This window comes from Adiantum capillus-veneris, chromosome 2 (assembly GCF_014529385.1).
Source record: "Adiantum capillus-veneris isolate H3 chromosome 2, ASM1452938v2, whole genome shotgun sequence".
NCBI lineage: Eukaryota > Viridiplantae > Streptophyta > Polypodiopsida > Polypodiales > Pteridaceae > Adiantum > Adiantum capillus-veneris.
Window position 1 is genome coordinate 67,953,044 of NC_140932.1, and position 26,665 is coordinate 67,979,708.

At 44.4% G+C, this 26,665-nt stretch overlaps 1 protein-coding gene across 1 annotated transcript; it reads left to right on the forward strand.

Moving 5' to 3' along the window:
- The first annotated feature begins 3,178 nt into the window (after window positions 1–3,178).
- Window positions 3,179–4,827, forward strand: LOC147462923 (uncharacterized). The gene has a single exon (XM_086527768.1). The coding sequence runs from the start codon at window positions 3,289–3,291 to the stop codon at window positions 3,970–3,972; it is 684 nt and encodes a 227-aa protein (XP_086383894.1). The 5' UTR covers window positions 3,179–3,288; the 3' UTR covers window positions 3,973–4,827.
- Window positions 4,828–26,665: the final 21,838 nt, after the last annotated feature.

Below are 26,665 nucleotides of genomic sequence, written 5' to 3' on the forward strand. Positions count from 1 at the left end.
TTCATTTCCATACTCAATTCGAGGGTTTTGGAATGATATTAGAGGGAAAAGCATTGACATAGTTCCAAACATTCCACCAAGGTCAATCATGGACTTGAACACATTAGCTCAAAGATTTGTAGATGCTTGTTCCAAAACGGGGATCAACACAATACGGTAGCTCAAATCTAAAGCTTTAACAAAAACATGGTGAGTCTGTTAGGGATTCTGCAACTCGAATGAAACAATACATTGCTAGATGCTCTAAGCTAGAGATGGCACTTACATATTTTGTATTCACTTTCGGCCACTTAACAAATTCACCATCCATGATCTTTACCCCTTACCTAGAATAAATGACTTGTTGGATCAACTAGGCAAATCTCAATACTTCACATCCCTTAACATGGCCTCTGGGTATTGGCAAATCCCTTTGCACACATCTGACGCCCACAAAAACGCTTTTCGAACACCTATGGGTTCGTACAAATTTACAAGAATGCCTTTTGGTCTATCTCATGCAAGAAGCTTATTCCAAGGAACAACCAATAATATCTTTGGGGATCTCAGCGATCAAGGAGTGGTCCTACTGTATTTAGACGACAATCTTACTCACACACATAGTTGGGACTACCACTTAGAGGTATTGCAAAAAGTCTTGAAGAGAATTCAAGACTACAATATCTAGTTGCCACTCAAGAAGTGTAAGGGGGGCAGCACCAAGATTAAGTTCTTAGGTTTTATTATCTCCGCAGCAGGCATCAACATGAACCCTTCAAAAGTCATTGCCATTCAAGATTACCCTCCTCCATCTACAATTAAAACACTCCAAAGTTTTCTAGGAATGGAAAAATTTTCCCTGCATTTTGTCCCCAACCTAGCTGCCATAACCTATTCAAGATGGATGCTAGGTACAATTGGACATCAGCATGTGAGCACAGTTTTGACAAGCTCAAGCACGCAGTAAGGCAGCACTTTTGGCTCACCTAGATTTGCACAAGCCATGCAAGCTTCAAAGAGAGGCAACAAATCATGGCTTAGTAGTAGTGCTTCTCCAACAAGATGATCTCCTACGATGGCAGCCTATTTCATTCATTAGTCGGTCACTTACACAGGCTGAGACTAACTATTCGTTCGACAACTGAAAAGGAGTTTCTTGCCATACTCAGGGATTTTCAAAAGCTACATCCTTACCTCCACGGTATGCAGGTAGTGGTCAAAACCGATCACAAGCCTCTAATCCCTCTATTGCAAAAACACCATCCACCTCGTGGCTGATGGATTTTCCCAGGCCGAACATCAAGCAACAAAATTCTACCGGTAGCACTCGACCAGATGGCGGCTTTGGAACAGCAAGACCACGGCATTGAACACATACTTCAGAAGCTACGATCACCACAATCCATAGACCATCAGCAATCGTTTATGGTATTCGATCGTGTTTTCCATTATGTTTCTGCGGGCCAACAGCCTCGTATTGTGGTGCTTACTGCTTTACAACCACTCTATTTACAATTTTATCACGCTTATCCCATGTCTGGACATCTTGGTTTTCACAAGGTTTTAGAGAAGCTGTGATTACACTATTACTTGCTACTATTATTCGTGAAAGAAGAGGCACTCAATCTCCCACTTCCTTCAAACATGTGAGACATGCAGCCAAAGCACTAAATCTCCCCCTCGGAATATAGATCAGTTAGTACCAATTCTAGTCAACGAAGCATTTGAGTTGGTTGCATGGAATTTAATGGGCCCGTTCCCCACATCTGTTATAGGTAATCACTATATCCTCATCATCACAAAATATTTAACGAGGTGGTGTGAAGCAACTGCCCTCCCAGATGCAACTGCATCTACAGTCACTGCAGTGCTATTACAGAAGCTTATTTTCAGCCATGGTTGTCCTAAGAAACTCTTATATGATCAAGGAACACAATTCAAGAGTGAAGTCATGGCAATTGTCACAAAAATTTTGGGAGTAGCTCAACTCTTTACTTCCCCATATCACCCTAAAACTAATGGTTTAAGAGAGCGTTTGAATCGCACCCTTAGGCAAGTTATTTCTACATTTGTAGATCCTTTGCATCAGGCCTGGGATCAGGTATTTCCTTTTGCAGTGCATGCAGCAACACTTCAGTCCAGGCTTCCACTCGAGTTAGTCCTTTTCGGGCTTTGTATGGGCATGATCCTCGCCTTCCTCTTGACATGGCTGCATTACAGCTCACACCATCAAAAGCCGATGCAATTGACTGGCCACGCTATCTCTAGCAGCAACAACCCTTTCTCCATAGAGCTCTTCTTCACAATTTACACATAGCCCAAACCCGTCAAAAGAAAGCTTATGATGAGGGGCGGAATTTGGTGGAATACCTAGTTAATGCTTTAGTACTATTGTACTACCCCATCAGACGCTGTGATTTGACTAAATCCTTTACACTGCTGGGTTGGGCCCTACAAAATCCTGCACATGCTCCACACCAACACCTATAGATTGCAACCATTGTCTAACAACACTATCACCACTGCTCACATCACCCGAATGAAGCCTTATCAGACAAGATGACCCCTTCTTCTCTTTTTGGGGGGGAGGTGTGGAGTAGGTCCACGTGGTAGTACCGGTCGAGATTGTATCTTGATGTAGCCGTGTGGGGCAAGAGAGGATATCTTGATGTAGTCGGTGAGGCAAGATGGGAGGCTATATAATAAGGCACACAGGCCTGAAGGGAGGGGCTGATTCAGGCTGTGTATTCCCCGTTCAAAAACTGTGTATTCCACAATATCAATACATTGATTCCTTAAGGAGCCAAATATGACTTGATGTTATTAGGCTATGTCATGCACGAAATGAATGAAGGGAACGCGGCAGAACACGTCAATTATTGTCGTTCATGAGACAAGGCATTCCGTTACCTTTGGTTCCCGATCGAAGGGATCGCATTAAAGTGGAAAGTGAAAGGCAACAGTGACTGCTGCTAGGCCTTGCCGCCTTCTGTTCTCGTCGTGCTTGCCCGTGGTCTCCTCCTCCTGCTATACGTGACGCCTACTGCTAAGACGTCACGTTTCTCAACCGTTCCCCACGTGCTTTGTCTGTTCAGTGGACGCACCACCACTCAGGTGATTGATCACGGGAGCCACCAGCCGCATCCTCATGTCATGGTCAGATGAAAGCCCAGTAGTTTTCATAGTAGAATTATGTAACATCTTTTGCAACTATGTCAATCCTGCATTTTATAGGGAAGCCCCTTCTTCTCTGCCGGCCTAATATAATAGTCGCTGCTCTTGTTCCAAGACTCAGTCTGCAAGCAGGAAATGGGCAACTGCGTGAGCAGCAGCAGCGGCCGCGCTTCCTTAGAGATTGCTCCCACGTCCACCGTCATCAGAGTACTGCAGGCGACGCAGGGACGTGTGGTGGATATAGAGCTGGTGGAGTCCGGAAGCAGCATGAAGGTGGGAGAGCTTATGCTTGAGTTCCCACCGGGCCATTTTGTAGCCCAGCTTCACCCGGCCGACTTCCAGGTTACTGCAGGTTGCAAGCGTGCCACGCCTTTAACCGCCGACGCTGACGCCCACCCCGACTCTATGTACGTGCTCTTCCCCATGCTCCGCTTGCACATTCGCCTCACCCCCCACGAGCCCCTCTCCTTTGCAAAGCTTCTCGATTCCCATCATCACCAGCTTTCCAAGGAGGTCAGCCCTTCAAGCACCAAAGCCATGGGTTTCAATATGTTTCCCAAAGTACACCACGTATGCAAGCTCTTTACTCCTGCCGCAAGGGTGGCTCCTCTCACTGAAGAGGAAAGCAATGGGAGTGGAGATTCTAATGAGCAGGAATGCCAGCCATTGCAGCAGATCCGTAATGACCAAGATCAGGCAATTATCTCTTTCCCAGAACCCTCACAAGCATACATGAGGTCATCATGTCATGGCCAACAAACCCAGGTAGTTAAGCCCAAGCCTTGGGCACCCAAGCTTCAAATCATCCAGGAGAGGTAACATGCTCATTCCCTAAATATCAAGGGACCTTCTGCACCGGCTTCTCCTAGATGTCAGAAAGGACTTTGGCCCTTTCTTGCTTATTGCACTTTGCCCCTCAATCTTGGCACTGCCTCTCAAAGGGGGTTACATGTGATCACACATAAGGCAGCTTCAATGGTGAGATGGTCATTCCCTAATTGAGCAGGTGGTCCCAAGCAGCTTCAGCAGGTGGTCCCAAGCAGCTTCAATGGTGAGATGGTCATTCCCTGATTGAGCGACGATTTCACAAAGGACTTTGTCTCTCTAAGCGAATCAAAAATATACACAAGGCTTGTGCCACTCCACCCACAGTTTTCTTGCTACCATGAAGTGAGTCCTTTGATGAAGGTGCATCCAAGCAGATAGGCCCTAAGGCCTCTCCTGAATGGCACCTCTCAAATACAGCCATCATTGTGGGTTTTACATACACAACTCCCCAACCTAGTGAGGGATCATGGTTTTTGCAAGTTCCACCCGAACTAATGGCACCATTGATGCTTTTTCTCATACACTTAAGTGTAGAGAGAATGCCAATTTTGTGAAGTTTATGTCATTTCGCATGCCATAAGAACACTCCAGAGTGATTGAGTCTCAACAAAGCCTTGGAAGATCAAGGTTGAGGATGTAAAATTTTGATGTGATTACGTTGCTTTCCTTCCTGGATATGAATGAAACACTAACTCTATATATTACAAATTGGAAAGACGAATGAAACACTAACTCTATATATTACAAATTAAGAAACTTCAGATCTAATGTTCAACTCGTCCTAGCCATAGCAATGTTGAAATTTGTTCTCGATAGAACTTGCTATCGTATATACGTTAAAGGATTTGTAAACTGCAGTTCGTATGTCCAGTATTACAAAAATTGCAATAGTGGACAAAGTCTCAAGGAATTCAAAAGGGTTATATATATTGAATAGAGCATACTTGAGGATTTGTGAACTTTAATAATCCATATGCTCAATATTACAAAATTTGCAACAGTGGAGGAAGTCTCAGGAATTTAAGCTTAAAAATAATAAAATGTAATAGGGAAACAAAAATGCACTTTCTTTCACTGTTCTTTTAGATTCACACTCCCCCCCCCCTCCCCCCCCAAAAAAAAATCCAAACCAAAATAATAAAATCTATTATGAAACAAGTCTCCTTAATATTTATTTGTCCCTTTTTTTTTTGAATACTCTTTCCCCGAAAAAAGTTACCCCTTACAATTTACCCTTGGCAGTCACCACACACCCCTCTTCCATTAGTTTGGTAGGAAACATCCTAGCAAACCACCTTCAAGTAGATTCTTCTTTAAATTAAAACCCTTTTTCCCCGCCCTCTTTTTTGGTCTCTCCCAACCCCACACCCTCCTATGTAAGAACATCCTCTCTCCTCTAGCCCATTCTAAATCTCCCTACTACTACCGCTGATGAGATCCTTTAAGAACGAAACGCGTTTGGTACATCCGAAGACCAAAACCTAAAACCTCAAACCTCTCGTTCTCTTCCTCCCCCCCCCCCGGACCTGCCCCCCTCTTTTTCTAGTACAAAGTGCTCCGCACGCTTGGAAGTTATTACCACTTAAGTCTTATTTTTGAAAATATAAGCGTTGCACACTTTTTCATCCCCTCGCCCGTCGAATCTCCTTTTTCCTCATTTTAACGTTCAAAAAAAAAGTCGCCCATAAAATTTCCCGAGTTTTCCTCCCCTTGCCCTTATTTTTTGACTAATCCTACCACCCAGCTCGTGAATTATTTCTCCCCTCCCCCCTTTTCTAAGTTCCCGTTCTCCTTTGTTAAAATTCTCTCTTTCTTCTACCCTCGAAGATTACTCCATCTTTATTTTAACCCCTTAACCTTTGAAATTTATCCACCAAGTTTCTCAAAGTTTGAACGCTAGTACGTGCTCCCAATTGTGGATTTATTAGTTTTGAGCGAACCCAAGGAGATACCTTTGTTTGAAGGGACTAAAGTAAAAGCTAAATGTTTTAGAGCCTCATCCCACCACGTGGTTGAAGGAGCTTGAAGTGCTGTAAAATTGATAAGTCGAGGTTTCCTTTGACACTTGGCACATTTCGAACGGTTGCTCGTACGCAGAAACATACAAAATTCCGTTTCTTGAATTTGTGTCTGGTACGATTGTGGAAGCGTTGCTGTTTGTGGCTGTGAAGGAGAAAAAAGTGGACCTGCCAGGTGGAACAAGAACAAGATGAGAGTTTTAACATCGTGGGAAACTATCCAAGAGCCCTTAAAGATCTAGGCGACGAGGAGAGTTGAATTCAAGACCTGTTATCAAAAGAGAGAGAGAGAGAGAGAGAGAGAGAGAGAGAGAGAGAGAGAGAGAGACATCTGCGATGCTGCCCATGAGACAGCAACAGTGGGAGAGACGGCAACACATGGTACACGGGAGAGAGATATTTCCTGTGCTCTGCGGAGACCGGACAGGCGCTTGTTGCATGCGCGGGGTTTAAGGGAGGGCTGCAGAGCAACATCGAGCGTGAGGGGAAGGGACGAGCTTCCAAGATGAGCCAGCGGCCAAGGAGGGGGCTTGGACAGCTGCCCTGCGATGGTGGGCCGAGGACGAAGCAGACCTCGAGGAGGTGCTGTTGAGAAGCAGGGCCGGGGACGGGGGGGGGAGGGGTTGTGCCTCGCTGAGGAGATGCTGTGCAGGCAGGGCCAAGGGAAGAGAGAGGAGAGAGAGACAAGCTATTTTACCTGTTTTGGGGACGGGGGGGGGAGGGGTTGTGCCTCGCTGAGGAGATGCTGTGCAGGCAGGGCCAAGGGAAGAGAGAGGAGAGAGAGACAAGCTATTTTACCTGTTTTGGGGACGGAGGGAGAACGGGATCTGCGGAGATTCTGTTTAAAAGAACAACGCAGACCCAGTAGGAGACCCAGTTTCTCATAGTTTGAACGCCATTATCCCAGAAACCAAAGATTTTTCCTAAGCTTTGAAAGCCTTAATCGTGGAGTATGTAGCTTTTTGTCCTAGTTTTACTTCTTAAGATGACTATTAACACCACCTTTTCGTTTTCTCTTACGTACACATTTTTGTCGTTTCTTCACCACCTAACTATAGTCACAATCATATGCCTCTCAATCTCCAAACTATCCCTATTTAAGCTCCCGCCAACAACTTGCCCACCCCGCGAGCTAACTGTGTGTGTTTCTCCACGTTACCTTGCAGATAGCGTTCCTCTCTTTCTCCTAGAACTTGCCGCTAATGTTTCCCCTTTTTTTTAGATTCACACTCTCCCCCAAAGAATCTTTTCCTTTCTCCACACCCCCCCCCCCCCCCCCCCCCCCCCCCCCCCCCTCCAAATAATAAAACTTCTCATGAAACAAGTGGTGGATATAGAGAAGGTGCAGTCCGGAAGCAGCATGAAGGTGGGAGAGCTTATGCTTGAGTTCCCACCATGCCATTTTGTAGCCCAACTTCACCCGGCTGACTTCCAACTTACTGCAGGTTGCAAGTGTGCCACGCCTTTAAGAGCCGACGCTGACGCCCACCCCACTCTTCCCAATGCCCCGCTTGCACACTCGCCTCACCCCGCACGAGCTCCTCTCCTTTGCAAAACTTCTCGATTCTCATCATCACCAGCTTTCCAAGAAGGTCATTCCTTCAAGCACCAAATCCATGGGTTTCAATATGTTTCCCAAAGTACACCACGTATGCAAGCTCTTTACTCCTGCCGCCGCAAGGGTAGCTCCTCTCACTGAAGAGGAAAGCAATGGGAGTGGAGATTCTAATGAGCGGGAATGCATGAGGTCATCATGTCATGGCCAACAAACCTAGGTAGTTAAGCCCAAGAAATGGGCACCCAAACTTCAAACCATGATCATCCCCTAAATATTATCAAGGGACCTTCTGCACCGGCTACTTCTTGATGTTAGAAAGGACTTTGGCCCTTTCTTGCTAATTGCAATTTGCCCCTCAATCTTGCGATTGTCTCTCAAAGGGGGTTACAATATGTGACCACAAACAAGGCTTCAGCTTCTCACTCCATCCTCACTAGTATTCATGACGTCTTGCAATGACCAACAAATGCAGGTGGTTAAGCCCAAGCATATGGGCTCCCAAGCAGCTTCAATGGTGAGATGGTCATTCCCTAATTGAGCGACAATGTCACGAAGGACTTTTCCCCTCCCTTGCATGCCCTTCCATTTGTCTCTCTAAGGAAATAAAAAATTTACACAAGGCTTGTGCCACTCCTCCCACAATTTTCTTGCTACCATGAAGTGAGTCCTTGGATGAAGGTATCCAAGCAGATAGGCCCTAAGGCCTCTCCTGAATGGCACCTCTCAAATACACCCATCATTGTGGGTTCTACATGCACAGCTCCCCAACCTAGTGAGGGATCATGGTTTTTCCAAGTTTCACCCAAGGTCTCGACTTCCTAATGGCATCATTGATGCTTTTTCTCGTACATTTATGTGTAGAGAGAATGCCGATTTTGTAAAGTTATGTCATTTAGCGTGCCATAAGAACTCTCTAGAGTAATTGAGTCTCAACAAAGCCTTGGAAAATCAAGGTTAAAGAATGTAAAATTTTGATGTGAATACGTTGCTTTCCTTCCTGGATATTAATTCATTGGAAAGACTAATGAAACACTAACTCCATAGAACTGGATTCCTCTCTATATATTACAAATTAAGAAACTTTAGATCTAATGTTCAATTCGTCCTAGCTATAGCAATGTTGAAATTTGTTTCGGATAGAAATCGCTATCCGAAACACTTCAACTAGCATAGTTGAGCATTTGGACACTGAAGTTCATATGTCCAATTACAAAAATTACAAGCATTACAAGCAGGTCCTCAAAACGTTGTTTTTCATTAGTTTGTATAGGAATCACAAAAGATGTTTTTTTAAAAGCTTGGATGAAAGAAAATCTAGGAAGAGGGGGGGTTCCCATGGGATGAAGAGAGTGAAAAACAGCAAACTTTTTTTAAGGCAACAATGTTCGAGGAAGATGTGTCTCAGCTTGATATCATGCCGTTGTTAGTTTCCAAAATACCGTTTCCATTTTGAATAACAACTCTTGAGTTCAAGTCTCCTCGTCAGATAGATCTTTAAGGTCTCTTGTTCTTTTTCTTCTTCTCTCGTTCTCTGCTCATGTCTAGTCTTTTTCATGATGACATGGAGCGGACAGTGCACTTGTCACACGCAAGAGGAAACCGCGAGGAGGTAGAGATTCCCTATGGTACATGGCACTGTGAGAGAGCGAGAGAGAGAGAGAGAGAGAGAGAGAGAGAGAGAGAGAGAGAGAGAGAGAGAGAGAGAGAGAGAAGAAAAGAGTATTTTAACATGGTAGGAAACTATTGCAAGAGACCTTAAAAATCTATCTGACGAGCAGTTCGAGTCAAGAGCTGTCATACAAGAGAGAGTTGTCATACACGTAGGCAGGACACTCGGGAGAGGCTGATGCCGCGCGTCAGCGCTAGGCGATACAGCAAAACGAGCAGAACTTGTTTTTAATTATCTTCGCGACGCGATAGGCAATGCTGGTTGCTAAGCAAGATGGTTTGTGAACAGCTGATCAGGGGGCCCTTTGGTCTGGCGGGGGAGGGGGCAGGTAACACAGGCGGACCAAGGTTTGAGTGCAGTGAGAAAACGCGAACAGCTGATCAGGGGGCCCTTTGGTCTGGCGGGGCAGGGGGCAGGTAACACAGGCGGACCAAGAGATGGCATGCGCGAGAGAGAGAGAGAGAGAGAGAGAGAGAGAGAGAGCTCAGAAGGGATAGGGACGAGCTCTGTCCCACAGGCGATTGGGAAGGAGGGGGACGCATTGCAGAAGTCGCAACGAATCAGGGGCAAGGCTCATATCCGAGCGGGGGAAGGAGGACGCAGTGGGGTTGGACAACGAACAAAGCATGTGTATTGGCTCCAATGTTTTGAAAGTTAAGGAAGGAGGAATCTTCACGGCAAATTAATTAATAAAAATGGAAGTTAGACCGAGTAATTTTTATGTCCTTCAAACGTTTTTCCATTTCTTTTTCAAAGAATCAAGAAAGATGCTTTCTTGAATGAATGTGTAAAAGAAAAGGCAGCGGCAGGTGGAGGGCATAAGAAAAAAAAATTGTCTTTCCAAGTGTTCTCCTTCTCTCTCTATTGGTGGCTTTCTCTTGATCGCTCTCGATGCTATAGTTGCGCACGCAACAGAGGGAGACAAGGAATGAAGGAGTGGAGATGCGATCTCTCTCTCTCTCTCTCTCTCTCTCTCTCTCTCTCTCTCTCAACCCAGGACGATAGGGCAGGGGCTACGATCAGTATGATTTCTCTGTCTCTCGCTCTCTGTGTCTCTGTGTCTTTTGGAGACAGGGTAGCAGATGTCCCTCTCTCTCTCTCTCTCTCTCTCTCTCTCTCTTTGCCCCTCTCTTTCATGACCTAGGCCTTGAGCAAGGAGGGCATCGTGACAAAGGGAAAGATGCGCAAGAGCAAGGCATCATGAGGGAGGGAATTTTGTGATGGTGTCAATCCGATTGTGTCAAATCTAAAGCAGGTTGCACAGGTCTCTCGCTCTCTCTCATGTTAGTTTTCTACATGGATGGACAGCTTGTCAGTGTCTGGACCCGAATGGTTCGCAGACATGCTAAGGAAAGGGGGAGGTGTGCATGTCTCTCTCTCTCTCTGTTTTGTTACTCTGCAAGGCTCTCTCTGTTTTTGGATGCCCGACATGAGCCTCTCCTGCAGGGCTCTCTTTGCTTTAGGATGCACTAGCTCTGAGCTGATAAGCCACTGACTATATTTGATTGCTTGCTTATTAAGGTATCAAAAGAAGCCTAGGTGGCGATGCAGTGAAGAGAGATGGAGATACACACAAGCCAGTGAAGTGGACGGGGCAATGGCAAGGGAACGATGTGAAGGAAAGAAGTAATCGAATGGTACATGCTACAACAGAGATAGAGAGGGGGAGAGAAAAACAGAGAGGCAATGTGTGATTGCGAGGACGGAGAGACAGTGCGAGATTGATACTCCTTTGTCTTGCGAGAGTGAAGCTGAGCCTGATGAGGCCTGTGTTGACAGGTAGCTGTGCGCCTAATAAGAGCAAAAGTCACGACAAAGGTAGTACATGGGAACAAAGGAAAGGGGGACTTTTCCTTTTGGGCATGGGAGGGTGCAGAATCTTGGGACTTAATTAATTCATGATTTGTAGAATAGACCAGTAGTGGACAAAGTCTCAAGGAATTCAAAAGGGTTATATATATTGAATAAAGCATACTTGAGGACTTCTAAACTTTAATAATCCATATGCTCAATATTACAAAATCTGCAACAGTGGAGGAAGTCTCAGGCTTTTAAGCTTAAAAATAATAAAATGGAATAGGGAAACAAAAATGCACTAGTAAGCTTAAGGGGCCAGAGGTCTAGTAGGTCCCCAAAACGTTATTTTTCATTAGTTTGTATAGGAATCACAAAAGATGTTTTTTTAAAAGCTTGGATGAAAGTAAATATAGGAAGAGGGGGGGGGGGGGTCCCATGGGACAAAGAGAGTGAAAAACGATAAACTTTTTTTAAGGCAACAATGTTCGAGAAAGATGTGTCTCAGCTTGATATCATGCTGTTTTTAGTTTCCAAAATACCGTTTTCATTTTGAATAACAACTCTTGAGTTCAAGTCTCCTCGTCAGATAGATCTTTAAGGTCTCTTGTTCTTTTTCTTCTTCTCTCGTTCTCTGCTCATGTCTAGTCTTTTTCATGATGACATGCAGCGGACAGTGCACTTGTCACACGCAAGAGGCAACGGCGAGGAGGTAGAGGTTCCCTATGGTACATGGCACTGAGAGAGAGAGAGAGAGAGAGAGAGAGAGAAAGAGAGAGAGAAGAAAAGAGTATTTTAACGTGGTAGGAAACTATTGCAAGAGACCTTAAACATCTATCCGACGAGCACTTCGAGTCAAGAGCTGTCATAAACGTAGGCAGGACACTCGGGAGAGGCTGATGCCGTGCGTCATCGCCAGGCGATATAGCAAAATGAGCAGAATTTGTTTTTAATTATCTTCGCGAGGCGGTAGGCAATGCTGGTTGCTAAGCAAGATGGTTTGTGAACAGCTGATCAGGGGGCCCTTTAGTCTGGCGGGGGAGGGGGCAGGTAACACAGGCGGACCAAGGTTTGAGTGCAGTGAGAAAACGCGAACAGCTGATCAGGGGGCCCTTTGGTCTGGCGGAACAGGGGGTAGGTAACACAGGCGGACCAAGAGATGGCATGCGCACGAGCGAGAGAGAGAGAGAGAGAGAGAGAGAGAGAGAGAGAGAGAGAAGGGATAGGGACGAGCTCTGTCCCACAGGCGATTGGGAAGGAGGGGGACGCATTGCAGAAGTCGCAACGAATCAGGGGCGAGGCTCATAGCCGAGCAGGGGAAGGAGGACGCAATGGGGTTGGACAACGAACAAAGCATGTGTATTGGCTCCATCGTTTTGAAAGTTAAGGAAGAAGGAATCTTCACGGAAAATTAATTAATAGAAATGGAAGTTAGACCGAGTAGTTAGGACTTTCTTTCACTGTTCTTATCCTTGCCCATAAAACTACTTATGTTTTTGCAAAACTTGCAGATCTTGTTGCTAATGTTTCCCCTTTTCTTTTAGATTCTCACTCTCTCCCAAAGAATCTTTTCCTTTCTCCACCCACTCCCTACCCCCCCTCCCTCCCCCCCAAAAAAATAAAATCAAAATAATAAAATCTCTCACGAAACAAGTCTCCCTAATATTTCTTTTCCCCTTTTTTTTGGATACTCTTTCCCCCAAAAAAGTTACCCTTAATTACAATTTACCCTTGGCAGTCACCTCACACCCCTCTTCCATTAGTTCCGCAGGAAGCATCCTAGCTAACCACCTTCAAGTACATTCTCCTTTAAATAAAACCGTTTTCCCTCCGCCCTCTATTTTTTTTGTTCTCCAAACCCCACACCCTCCTATATAAAAATATCCCCTCCCCTCTGTTTCATTCTAAATCTCCCTACTACTACCACTGATGATCTCCTATATAAGCGAAACACGTTTGGTACATCCCAAGACCAAAACCTAAAACCTTCAACCTCTCGTTCTCCCCCCCCCCCCGCGCCATGCCCCCCTCTTTTTCTAATACAAAGTGTTGTGCACGCTTGGAAGTTATTACGAGTTAAGTCTTATTTTTGAAAATATAAGCGTTGCACTCTTTTTCATCCCCTCACCCGTCAAATCTCTTTTCCCTCATTTTAACAGTTCAAAAAAAAATTTGCCCATAAAATTTCCGCAGTTTTCCTCCCCTTGCCCTTATCCTTTGACTAATCCTACACCCAGCCCATCAATTATCCCCCCCCCCCCCCCCCCCCCCCCCCTTTTTTTAAGTTCCCGTTCTCCTTTGTTAAAGTTCTTTGTTTATTGTAGCCTCGAAGATTACTCCATCTTTATTTTAACCCTTCAATCTTTGAAATTTATCCACCAAGTTTCTCCTAGTTTGAATGCCATTATCCTGGAAACCAAAGATTTTTCCTAAGCTTTGAAAGCCTTAGTCCTAGTTTTACATCTTAAGACGACTATTAACTTCCCTTATGGCTCTTGGAATCACCACCTTTTCGTTTCTCTTACATACAGGTTTTTATCGTTTCTTCACCACCTAACTATACTAGTCACAATCATATGCCTCTCAATCTCCAAACTATCCCTAGTTAAGCTCCCACCAACTTGTCCACCACGCGAACTAACTGTTGCATTTCTCCGCGAGCTAACTGTTTGCCTTTCTCCACGTTACCTTGCAGACAACGTTACTCTCTTTTTCCTAGACCTAAACGTACAACAAGCCCCACCCTTGTTACACTACCCCAACAACCTACCTTACACGCGCTTTGACATCTCTTTCTCCTCTTCACACACCCAAAATCATTCACAGGCATCTTACACTTCTGCTTTGCACTTTACACAAAATACATCACCCTTGCTGCACTCGATTACTTTGCACACTCTGCCTGTAAACGGGGTTGCATGGCTTCAACAGCTACGTCGACCTGTTCCAAGACGACCTCTTCCAATACGACGATAGCTACGACGACCTCTTCGAAGAAGACGGTAGCTGCTACCTAACTTCTTGCATTGTAACTTACCTTTCAACTACATTCTGTTCCCTTTGGTACGATGAACTCTTCAACTCTAATACCCAAAATCCCTTGATACTATGGATAACCCAAACTTCCTTTAACATCTTGAACTCCTGCTTACTCGTGGACTTCAACTTATCTTCTTGGTGTCAAAAAACCTTCAGAGCTCTGGACTTAGGAGCGCCTACTCTAGGGTTCTCTTCTTCTGCCTTTGACATCGGGGCCAGCTTCTACCTTATCAAGCGGAGCGCTTTATCTACTTGAGAGCACTTACAATTCATCCACCGATGGTCCCTTACAGTCCATCCGCCAGCTAAGGATGCTTGCAAGTTCATCCACCTAATTCTTGGCACCTACATCTACGGCCTTGTCTCACCCTCACCCTCGGTGTTTGCATTTCAGCTTCATCTCACCTTTAACCTCAACTTCAACAATTGTTAACTTACCTTCAACCTCCCACATACCCTTGGCGTCATCAAGTCCAGCCACACCCACAACACCCGCCTTACCTTCAATCGCTTGTAATACTAGTAACTTTAGTTACTTATTTGGCTGAAGGTACGCCTTCTACCCTCCTTTAGTACCACCCAATCTTAGAAAATACTCACAGTCATCTTAAGCCCTAGAAATTTCAGCCAAGCCTTCTCCTGGGCGCCCTACCCTCTAACACACTTGGCAACCCTATCCTAGTAACAACATGGATTCTCCAACACTCATTTAGCGTGCCATAAGAACACTCTAGAGTGATTGAGTCTCAACAACGCCTTCGAAGATCAAGGTTAAGGATGTAAAATTTTGATGTGATTACGTTTCTTTCCTTCCTAGATATTAGTTCAATGGAAAGACTAATGAAACACTAACTCCATAGTACTAGATTTCTCTCTATATATTACAAATTGAGAAACTTTAGATCTAATGTCCAATTTGTCCTAGCCATAGTAGTGTTGAAATTTGTTTCAGATGGAAATCGCTATCGCATATGCATATACGTTAAAGGACAACACTTCCACTACCAAAAGTATATGAATGGAGCATAGTTGAGGATTTGTACACTGCAGTTCATATGTCCAATATTACAAAAGTTGCAATAGTGGACAAAGTCTCAAGGAATTCAAAAGAGATATATATATTGACTTTGAATTCACTCATTAATTTGTTTCGAAGATTCCCTCTAAAATTAACTTGCTAAAGTTAAACGTCCCCTTTGACCCCGGTTCCCGTGCTCACAGAGATCTCGAGCCCCTCCTCGCCCTGGCTTACATGGCCTCCCTCAGGTTGCACTCTACCTTGCCCCAAGCTCACAACTATTGTGTCATCTTGTCCTGCACCGAGAAATAGCTTGCAACCTTGAACCCAATGCATGCATCTGCCGACCTCAAGCTCCAACATTGACATGCATGCATGTATGCAGTTGTTCCTCCTGCTTGTGACAACCATTGCCTTCCACTATTCTCTCTCTCTCTCTCTCTCTCTCTCTCTCTCTCTCTCTCTCTCTCTCTCTCTCTCTCTCCGTTGCAAAAGCGAGATGCACAAACCATCCTCCACTTGCACCTGTGGCCATGATCCTAATGCGCCAAGCTTTGCACAGCCGATTGCTACCCTGCCTCTCGCATTATGTGTCTCTGACCTGCCTTTCCCTAATGATTGATGCGCACAAACCTCCCGTACATGAGCTTCTGCAGCACCAAGCAGGTTGTCCTACTATGCAGTTGCGTTGTTGACGAATTCCATGCCCATTGCGGTCGTAGCTTGGCCTCAGCAGGAGGTGCCATAGCCTGCCCTACCCACAGGAGGCGCTGCATTTGATCTCTCCCCAGCAGCGCCACAGCTTGCCGTATCCACAGGAGCGGCGAGAGAGACAGACACAGAGAAAAATATATATAGAGAGAGAGAGAGAGAGCAGCCCTTCGCCACAGCATTGCCTACACGCACGAGGCGCAAGAGACAGATTCTTCGTCTCTGTCCCTCTTTCTAGCTCACTTGCACCCGCCCAACTGCGTCACCACCTTCAGAGCAAACAAGGCACTCGCCTCTGACAAAAACTTATTCTCTCTCTTTCTCTCTCCACCACGTGCCCCCAACCCTCCTTTCCCCTCAAAGCCTCGAGAGCATTTACTAACATTCGCTTTAATTCACCCAGAAAAACTCGTTTTGGGGACCTACTTGAGTAGAGCATACTTGAGGACTTGTAAACTTTAATAATCCATATGCTCAATATTACAAGATTTGCAACAATGGAGGAAGTCTCAGGAATTTAAGCTTAGAAATAATAAAATGGAACAGGAAACAAAAATGCACTAGTAAGCTTAAGGGGGTAAGAGGTCTATTAGGAATTTCTTTCAGTGTTCTTACCCTTGCCCATAAAACTACTTATGCTGCAAAACTTGCAGATCTTGTTGCTAGCGTTTCCGCTTTTCTTTCAGATTCACACTCGCCCCCAAAGAGTCCCCCCCCCCCCCGCCCCCCCCCCACCACCAAAAAACCAAATTAATATAATCTCTCATGAAACAAGTCTCCCTAATATTTCTTTTCCCCTCTTTTTTTGGATACTCTTTCCCCCGAAAAAGTTACCCCTTACAATTTACTCTTGGGCAGTCACCACACACCCCCCTTCCATTAGTTCGGTAGGAAGCATGATAGCTAACCACCTTCAAGTACATTCTCCTTTAATTTAAAACCCTTTTCCCCCCACCCTCTTTTTTTTTTCCTCCTAACCCCACACGCTCCTATATAAGAACATCCTCTGATCCCCTCTAGCCCATTTAAAATCTCCCTACTACTACCACTGATGAGCTCCGCTAGGAGTGAATCACATTTGGTACATCCCAAGACCAAAACCTAAAACCTTAAACCTCTCATTCTCCCCCCCCCCCCAACCACCCTGTCCCCCTTTTTTTCTAGTGCAAAGTGCGCCGCACGCTTGGAAGTTATTACCACTTAAGTCTTATTTTTGAAAATATAAGCGTTGCACGCTTTTTCATCCTCTCACCTGTCAAATATGTTTTCCCTTTATTTTAACGGTTCAAAATAAATTTCGCCGATAAAATTTCCCCAGTTTTTCTCCACTTGCCCTTATCCTTTAACTAATCCTACAACCAAGCCGTCAATTATTTCTCTCCCCCCCCCCCCCCCCCCCCCCCCCCCCCCCTTTTTTTAAGTTCTCGTTCTACTTTGTTAAAATTCTCTCTTTATTGTAGCCTCGAAGATTACTCAATCTTTATTTTAACTCTGCAATATTTGAAATGTATCCACCAAGTTTCTCCTAGTTTGAACGCCATTATCCCGGAAACCAAAGATTTTCTTAGAAGTCTTAATAGTGGAGTATGTAGCTTTTTGTCCTAGTTTTACTTCTTAAGACGACTATCAACTCCCCTTACGACTGAACTGGAATCACCACCTTTTTGTTTCTCTTACGTACAGGTTTCTGTCGTTTCTTCACCACCTAACTATAGTCACAATCATATGCCTCTCAATCTCCAAACTATCCCTATTTAAGCTCTCGCCAACTTGCCCACCCTGCGAGCTAACTGTTGCATTTCTCTGCAACCTAATTGTTTGCCTTTCTCCGCATTACCTTGCAGATAGCGTTACTCTCTTTCTCCTAGATCTACACAGCAAGCCCACCCTCAGTACACTACCCCAACAACCTACCTTACACACGCTTTGCCATCTCTTTCTCTCTCTTTCTCCTCTTCACACATCCGAAATCATGCACAGGCATCTTACACTTCTGCTTTGCACTTTATGCAAAATACACCACCCTTGTTGCACTCGATTACTCTGCACACTCTGCCTGTAAATGGGGCTGCATGGCTTCAACAGCTACGTCGACCTCTTCCAATAAGACGACAACTACGATGACCTCTTCCAAGAAGACGATAGCTGCTACCTTACTCCTTGCGTAGTAACTTACCTTTCAACTACATTCTGCTCCCTTCGATACAATGAACTCTTCAACTACAATAACGGAAATCCCTAGATACTGTGGATACCCCAAAGTTCCTTCAACATCTTAAACTCCTGCTTACTCATGGATTTCATCTTATCTAACTTCGTGCCAAAATCTTCAGAGCTCGGCACCTAGGAGCACCCACTCTAGGATTCTCATCTTCTTCCTTCGACATCGGGGCCAGCTGCTACCTTATCAAGCCGAGTGCTTTATCTACTTGAGAGCGCTTACAATTCAGCCATTGATGGACTGTTGCAGTCCATCCTCCAGCTAAGAACGCCTGCAAGTTCATCCACCTAAAACTTGGCGCCTACGTCTAGGGCCTCGTCTCACCCTCAACCTCGGTGTTTACATCTTAGCTTCATCTCACCTTCAACCTCCGCTTCAACACCTCTTAACTTACCTTCAACCTCCCATATACCCTTGGTGTCGTCAACTCCAGTCACACCTACAACACCCCCCTTACCTTCAATCACTTGTAATACCAGTCACTTTAGTTACTTATTTGGCTGAAGTTACACCTTCTACCCTCCTTTAGCAACACAGAATCTCGAAAATAAATCATAGTCATCTTAAGCTCTAGAAATTTCAGCCAACCCTTCTCCTGGGCCGCCTACCCTCTAACACACTTGGCAACCCTATCCTAGTAACAACATGGCTTCTCCCACACCCATTATTACACCAAACCATGACGACCCTTCTACCCCAATCAAAAGCCCACCCAACAACAACAAGCTCTTCATGAATAATACCCTTTCTGTAGACCACCTAATGAATGACCCCTACAAAAATATCAATCACAAAATTGAGCACCTTTTGGATGAGTTCTTCGACTTCTCGCCCAACCCTCATCAACCTGATCTTAGAATTGAAGACTCACCCATTCGCCTAGACCCTAACCCCGGCATGGAGCCCTCCCTGCCAAAATCAAACTCTCCAAAGAAGGCCCAATCTAGCCTTCGAATCACCTTTTGCACCATTCACAAGGAACCCTCTTCACCTAATACTTCTAATCCCCCCTCCTACCAACCATTTCCATTGAAGGAACGCCACACCCCCTCTTCACCCAAATCCTTCCATAAGTTACTTACTAAACCCAAGGAATTTGAAGATAACATTAATTTCTCCCTTCTTGAATTTTCAAAGCTATCCAAAGCCTCTTCCTACACCACTCATCTAGTGGAACTACACAAAAACAATGCTAGTCCCAATAGCCTTAACATGAAACCCCCTCGCTTACAACTAGAAGATACCCAAGCTAAGGCCCTTCCTAACGCCAAGTTCACTGCCCTTACAACTCAATTTCAATTAGATTGCACCCTTGCCCTCATCCAAGCACAAAAACTCCTTGTCCAAAACCTCCAAACCAAAGTGGATAATTACTATCTTGAAGTAGAGAGCCGTCTTATCGACCTTGTCGATAAGCTCTCTTCTATTACCATATCGCTTATAGCCTCTTGCGATTGGCTCAAATACCTAACGGATTGGAAAGATGCATATGTTCAACTCTTCCTCTCCCAAATGAAATCCCCTATAGTAAATTCCCATCTGGTCTCCACCAAAGAAGGGGATGCTATCAAAACTAGAAAGCACACCATCTCTACCATGAAGGAAACAATCACCCACCTCCCCAAGAAACAAACCACTAGGGACTCATAGAACTAAAAGTTTGAAAACATTTCAAATCTCTCCCTCTCACTAAACCATCTATCTCCACACCCAACACCAATAACCCCCAACTCATCAAATCTTAAAAACACCTACCTCTCGCTAAAGCTGCCTTTTACCCCCTAGGATCTCTCTCCCTGCATCCTCCCACCCACCACACCCTCTCTCATCCCCCACTAAAACTTTTAAAGCTCCCAAGAACCACACAACCCTCTTTAAAATGCACGAACCACCCCACCCCCCTCCCCATTCCCCGCCCTCCAAAAAACCCTTCTTATACTCCTCATCAAAGAAGCCTACTATAACCCCAAAATATCCCCTCAACGGCATTCACAACCTCTTCACACCTAATATACCTTCTTCCTCCAATTCAAAAACTAAATTGTTCCCCTACAACAAGCTAACCAAACCTCCCAACCACAACAACAAAAACCGCCTTCATAACAACAACAACAACAATGAAAACCGTGATGACACCAACCACCACCGCAACAACAATCCTAGCAACAATGAGGACAACAAAAACAATCATAAGCGTGTCTACTATGATTCGGGAAACGGAAGAGAGAGGAGGGATTCGGGCCTTCATGTCCAACCTCTTGGTTACACTTGCTTTTTAGCAGGACCCCCCTCCCCCCATATCTTTGGATGAACACTCCCCGCTCTATCCCACCCTCCTTCGGCCAAACTCCACCCCTCTGTACCTCACCATCATCTATCCTATCCTCTTTTGATGAAGCTTCCCCCAACTCTACTAAAAAAACTTCCAAGGATAAAGATAAGGTTAGAGGAAGGAAAAGGCATAAATTTTGGCTTCTACCCATAAAGCTTCATGCCTTTGAACTTAATATTTTTGACTGATTCTCAAATTTCGCTCCTCCTCCCTTAAAAGTTCTCCGGCGAGAAAATCCTTCCTAGCCACAACACCCCCCCCCCCCCCCCCCCCCCCCCTTTTGGGATTGTACATTCCCAATTTAGTCTCTTTAAAAAAGTACACCTAGAGCATCATATTTTTGAATCAATCTCTTCCCCCCTTGCTCCTTAGTTTCTCTTACACCCCCCTCTCGCCATCATGAATGCAAATCTCTACCAAATGTACACCTTGAACTCATTTTGAAATCTCTACCAAGTTTTGAATAAGAATCACCTTTCCCCTTTATACCACTTGTTTAGATATGACTCCTCGAATACACCTTTCAGATAAGACTCCCCTAATTCATCAAAAAACATTTCAATGTCCAAGCACTATTTGTGCAAAAAGATTTCCCCTCCCTCCCTCCCTCCCTCCCTCTCTCTCTCTCACTTCCAACACCTTTCAGTAAGAGGTCTATTAAGACTTTCTTTTACTCTTCCTAACCCTACCCATAAAACTACTTATGTTGCAAAACTTACAAATCTTTCCGCTAATGTTTCTCCTTTTTTTTAGATCCATACTCTCCCCCAAAGAATTTTTTCCTTTCTCCACCCACATCCCCCTTCCCCCATAATAAAAGCTCTCATGAAACACTTCTCCCTGATATTTTACTTGCCCTTTTCTTGGATACTCTTTTTCCCAACAAAGTTACTCCTTACAATTTACCCTTGGTAGTCACCACACACCCCTTTTCCATTAGTGGGTAGGAAACGTCTTAGCTAGCCACCTTCAAGTACATTCTCCTTTAAATTAAACCCCCCCCCCCCCCCCCCCCCCCTCCCCCTCTTCTATTTTTCATTCTCCCAACCCCACACCCTCCTATATAAGAACATCCTCTCCCCTCTAGCCCATTCTAAATCTCCCTACTACTCCAATTGATGAGCTTTTCTAAGAGTGAAACGTGTTTGGTATATCCCAAGACCAAAACACTAAAACATGAAACCTCTCGTCCGCCCCCCCCCCCCCCCCTTCTCTTTCTGTAGTAAAAAGTGCTCTGCATGCTTGGAAGTTATTACCACTTAAATCCTTTGATGAAGGTGTATCCAAGAAGATAGGCCCTAAGGCCTCTCCTTAATGGCACCTCTCAAATACAACCTTCAATGTGGGTTCTACATACATCATTAGGGAATTTGGGAGGTCATTTGGAGGGCATTATCGAGGAGAGAGAAAAAGAGGCGCATCCAATGAACAACAGCCAACATAACGTAGAAATAGGAAGAAATAAATCAAAAAATGGAAATTAAAGAGAAGAAACATGAGGTGAAAAACCTCTTTTTTATGATGATTAAGGTGTCTATATGTGGGCGTAGGGGTCTGAATGTAGTTATGGTACTAAAAGACATCTACGATAATGTATCATACTCCCTCCACCAAAAGATCTTTCTCCATTAACCAAGCGATCGAAACTGAATTTGCCTCCATTGGAAGCAAGTTGGTGCTTTCTTCTACCACTCAGAAAGAGCCATGTTTTCTTCTTCTTCTTCTTCTCGCCCTAATAGCTCTAGGGATTTTTGCGATCTCTCCCCATCCAGCCTCGCCATTAGTCTCCCAAGGAAGCCAAGTAGCACCATAAGTTCTATCACTATCTCAAACTCCATCAATATAGATAGTCAATGAAAACAACAGACAATATACAAAGGTTATTTGGTTCTTATGCAACCAAGAAGGAGGAAAAGATCCTCAAGAATAAATCTATTTCATTCAGCATGGAAAGCATGAGTGCTAGATGTCAAAGTGGAGGTGGGCGAGAAAATTGTTAAGCAGGTTTTGGTATAGCATCTCTATAGTCACTCCGATTTGATTGCTAATGGCGCAGATGTCTCATTGGCTTGTTATCCTCGATGCAATTTTAAGTGTGTTCATAGCCTTCCATCTCTATTCTTTCTTTCAGACCTTGTTGTTCTCTTAATTTTCTTTTTCTTTTTAAAGAGGTAGAACAATATTAATAGAGGTAGGTCAAGTTCTCATAAGTTCTACATTCGTTTCAATAGTTAGACTAGTTGGTCTATTACATTTTGTTGTTGCAATTGCAAATTTCTATCCCTCATCATAAGAACGGGAGTCAGTATAGTGCATTATAGGTCTCATCTTTGTATCCACATTGACATTGGTGTTTTACAGTATGATGAAAGAACTAGCAAGAGTCTTGCAGCTGAGGGAATTTTCTTCTACAATCATTTCTACCAGCTCAACTAGAAAAATAAAAAAGGTACTCTGGTTAAACTCCCTCTCTCTACCAATTGAAGATGTATTGGCTGGCTAGTCTTGGATACCACATGTGTGAAGCTCTCAGAAGCAATTTGTTTAGGGATGTGCCCCCCTCTTTTTCTAGTACAAAGTGCTCCGCACGCTTGGAAGTTATTACCACTTAAGTCTTATTTTTTAAATATAAGCGTGGCACACTTTTTGATCCCCTCGCCTGTCAAATCTCTTTTTCCCTCATTTAAACGGTTCAAAAAAAAGTTCGCCCATAATATTTTCCCAGATTTCCTCCCCTTGCCCTCATCAAGAAAGGCGTAGATGATTTGAAGCCAAAAACACACTAAAAAAGAAAAAAACTCCAGACATGAAATCTCCACTTTGAAGATGAACCAAGATTAACTCAAAACTCTTGTGTGTGTGAAAATTAGGTGTAGCCTCGCTCCCAATTGCATAGATGCAGTGCTCTTTCGACCTGTTAAAAGCCCTAAATTGACGCTTTGATTCCTCATCGATGGAAGCTTTAGTACTTCATTGGAGAAGCCCAGGTAGTTATTTGAGGAGGGGAAACCCAAATTGGAGGCCTCACATCATCGAACATGTAGTGGAAGTAGTACGGGACTGTACTAGCACCCTGTATTGGAATGGTTGCCTCTCCTTGCTTAAATGAGCTCATTCTTGGCTCTAAAACTTCCTCCTCATCTTGACAAATGGAGGCATTGTTGTTGATGTGGAAATTTGAGCCATTTTTTGATTTTTTTTTGGCTATTTTGAACATTTTATGGTCATTTTTTGCCTAAAAATACCCCCTTTTTGTATGTAAAATGCCAAAACAAGGTAGGGAAAATCCCTAAATTTGTGAGAAAATCTCATTGGACTTAAATTTTATGTTGAAACGCATCTTACCACTTGGTAAGAACTATGAACATGTCTTTTACGCCCACACACAAAACCTGCTATTTTTGGCCAAGATCGTCCGCATTGAACTTTCTAGGCAAAACAAGCGTGCCACTTTGAAAAACTTGACATTTGTACATTCCTAAAGAAAATTAGGAATTATTTAATGTGGTAAAACATGCAACGATGCCACGTCCCTAGCCTCGCTTGCCGGACAAGGTATGTACATGTCTACAACCATGGCATCCGTTTTTGCATATATCACACTATGTACATTGTAGCATTTGGTCCCACACATCAAAAACATCAAGAGTGAGGTAGATATTTTTATTTTCACATTATGCAGGTGCCACAACAGGACAACACCGTGCCATATGGCAAGGTGGATAAGCCCGCATGCGTGATCAGGGCTTTGACGAGAAGGGTATAGATCCCAAAGGGGGACACCTCCATTCTTTGGTGTGGTGAGGGCTTTGGAGCTCCTTTGAGAGGTTGGCTATGGTGGCCCATAAGGGCGTTGCCCTGGTGGCTCTCTGCAGCGGCCATTGGTGGTCCTTGGGTGGCGCATGTGTGCAAAGCGGTTGATGACATGGCATTGCTCAGGGGCTCGTTCCCGCGTGCCTTAAGTGGAGCACAACTTTTTAGTAGGAGGAAGTGTCCACAGCCACGGTGCCGTGCTTTTTGACGCGTACAGTTTCGACGCAACATACCTTTCGACGCGCATAGCGGACGTCGATATGTATGTGGCAACACGCGTGCCAATGTCCGTCGAAATTGCGTAGAAGCCACGTGTATTTCCACACGCATATCGAAGCGTATATCGACACTTAAAAAATTGGGGGAAAAAACCCCACCCGCACGCAGGCGGTCATTTTTGCATGCGCGCACAGATCTAGCCCTTGCTTCTTGGAAACCTGCAGTACAGGTATTGTTCCCCCTCTCCCCCCACCCCCCCGCCCCCATCTCTCTCTCTCTCTCTCTCTCTCTCTCTCTCTCTCTCTCTCTCTCTCTCTCTCTCTCCCCCTCAAGCTACATTGTTGTGTGTGTATGTGTAGGAAAGAGAGAGAGAGAGAGAGAGAGAGAGAGGGAGAGAGAGTAGGTTGCTAGGAAATTACAAAATGAAGATCCACTTTTACCATTAAAACACAGAGGCTAGGAATGCTCAATAGAACTCTTACTGGAAGCCATTATAATTAAAAAATGCTTATTTACAAACAATGGAGAGAGAGGAAAGCTTAAACTTTGGTAGCTTGAGCTAGATTGCATTGTTTTAACCAAAGGAAGATCCTCTTACCTGTCACCATCACCATCAAAACAAACATAAAAATGTTAGTAAAAAATGGTGGAAGGTAGGTGTCATAGGATGATCCTACATGTCATAGATGTCAAGCTAAAAAAGAACAATCAAAAGCAAAGGTAAGCTACAAACCTGAGAGGAAGATCCCATTTGAGTAGAGTGGTGAGAGGGTGTGGTGAGATTTCTCTTTTTTTGACAGCTTGTTTGTGAAAAAATGTCACCTTGCAATGGACAACCAAACCTCTATATTTATAGGCTAGAGAGAAAGAAGGGTGCAACCTCAAAAACAAAGAGAGGGAAGCACAAAGGGTGCATGGTTAGGGAGGGGTGGAGTGGGGGTAGTGGAGTCTTTTTTTATATATGTATATAAATTGGGGGGTGAGGTTGAAGTAAAAGATACTTCCATCCAAAATCTTGTAACCTTATAAGCCTCTTGGTCTAGGCTCTAATGTGTGCACTAGATTAGTCTTTAGAGGTGGTTTTTGTGCTAGAGAGAGAGAGAGAGAGAGAGAGAGAGAGAGAGAGAGATAGATTTTATTATCGTCCTCGGAGGTCAAATATGACCTATGGGACCAAAGTTACATGTGATGTAGTATGTGTATGACTGATGAGTGACTCTCGATGCTCCAAAATTGTAGTGATGAGAGTCGCAATGGAGAGCTCACACTTTGGCTGGGAGAGGAAAGTGTGTAGGTCTAAGTTATGGCTGAAAATGTGAGAGAAGCAAGTTCGGATGTGATCAAAAGCTGAGCACTCTAGTAGTGTGTGGTACTCAGACTCTCGAACTTGCAGTGAGCATAATGTGCACAGTCCATTTGACTCTTCTGCATTGCCCCAACGCCCTATCTCGCATCGAAGGAAATGGGAGCTAAGCCGAATTGCTGCGATAGTGCGTATCGCGGACAAGGGAATAGGCTCAAGCATGTAAGTGTGAGTACGGTTTCCTCTCTCAGCGAAGAACATGGTTTTGTAGTTGGGGGCAATATAGGTGGTGTAATGTATGAAGCGTGACCCACCGGATTTCTCCCAAGCCGTAATACATTGGCGTTGTAGAAAAGCTTCATTCACTTGAGAGTCAATTGAAGCATCATGTAGCAAGTGTAATGCATCCCATCTCCCAAACCACTTCTTTATGTCTTGCATCCATCCCGTGCTCAAGATCTTGCTTTTATGCGTCTTTTGAACTTTTTTGCTTGCTTTCCATGCAATTGTAGGAAGTCGATGTGAGGGGTTTTGATGCATCTTTATCATGTACTCCACAACCCTTTCCATGCCCATAACCTCAATTGGAAGAGATCCCGACTCAAGAAGTAGGAGCATATATGGTGTTTGTGTCTTAACTTGGAGAAAGTTTGTAAGAAAACGCTTTTGGACATTCTCAAACTCTTTCCAAGTAGACTTTGAGATGCTCCCGCCCCACACTTCAACTCCATAAAGAAGAACCGGTGTCACCAATGCATCAAAAAGATACTTCTTGAGAACCCAACACTTGATGTTTCCCGCATTACACATGTTCTCAAATGCATAATATGCTCTCTTTCCCACTTCCAAACGACGCATTGCACATTCATGCCACTTGTGATTGGATGGAACCTCAAGGCCAAGGTACTTAAAGCTCTCAACAACTTCAAGTGTCTCGTTGTTGTACACAATGCATGGCTTCTCCTTATGGTTGGTTTTCACAAGCATAA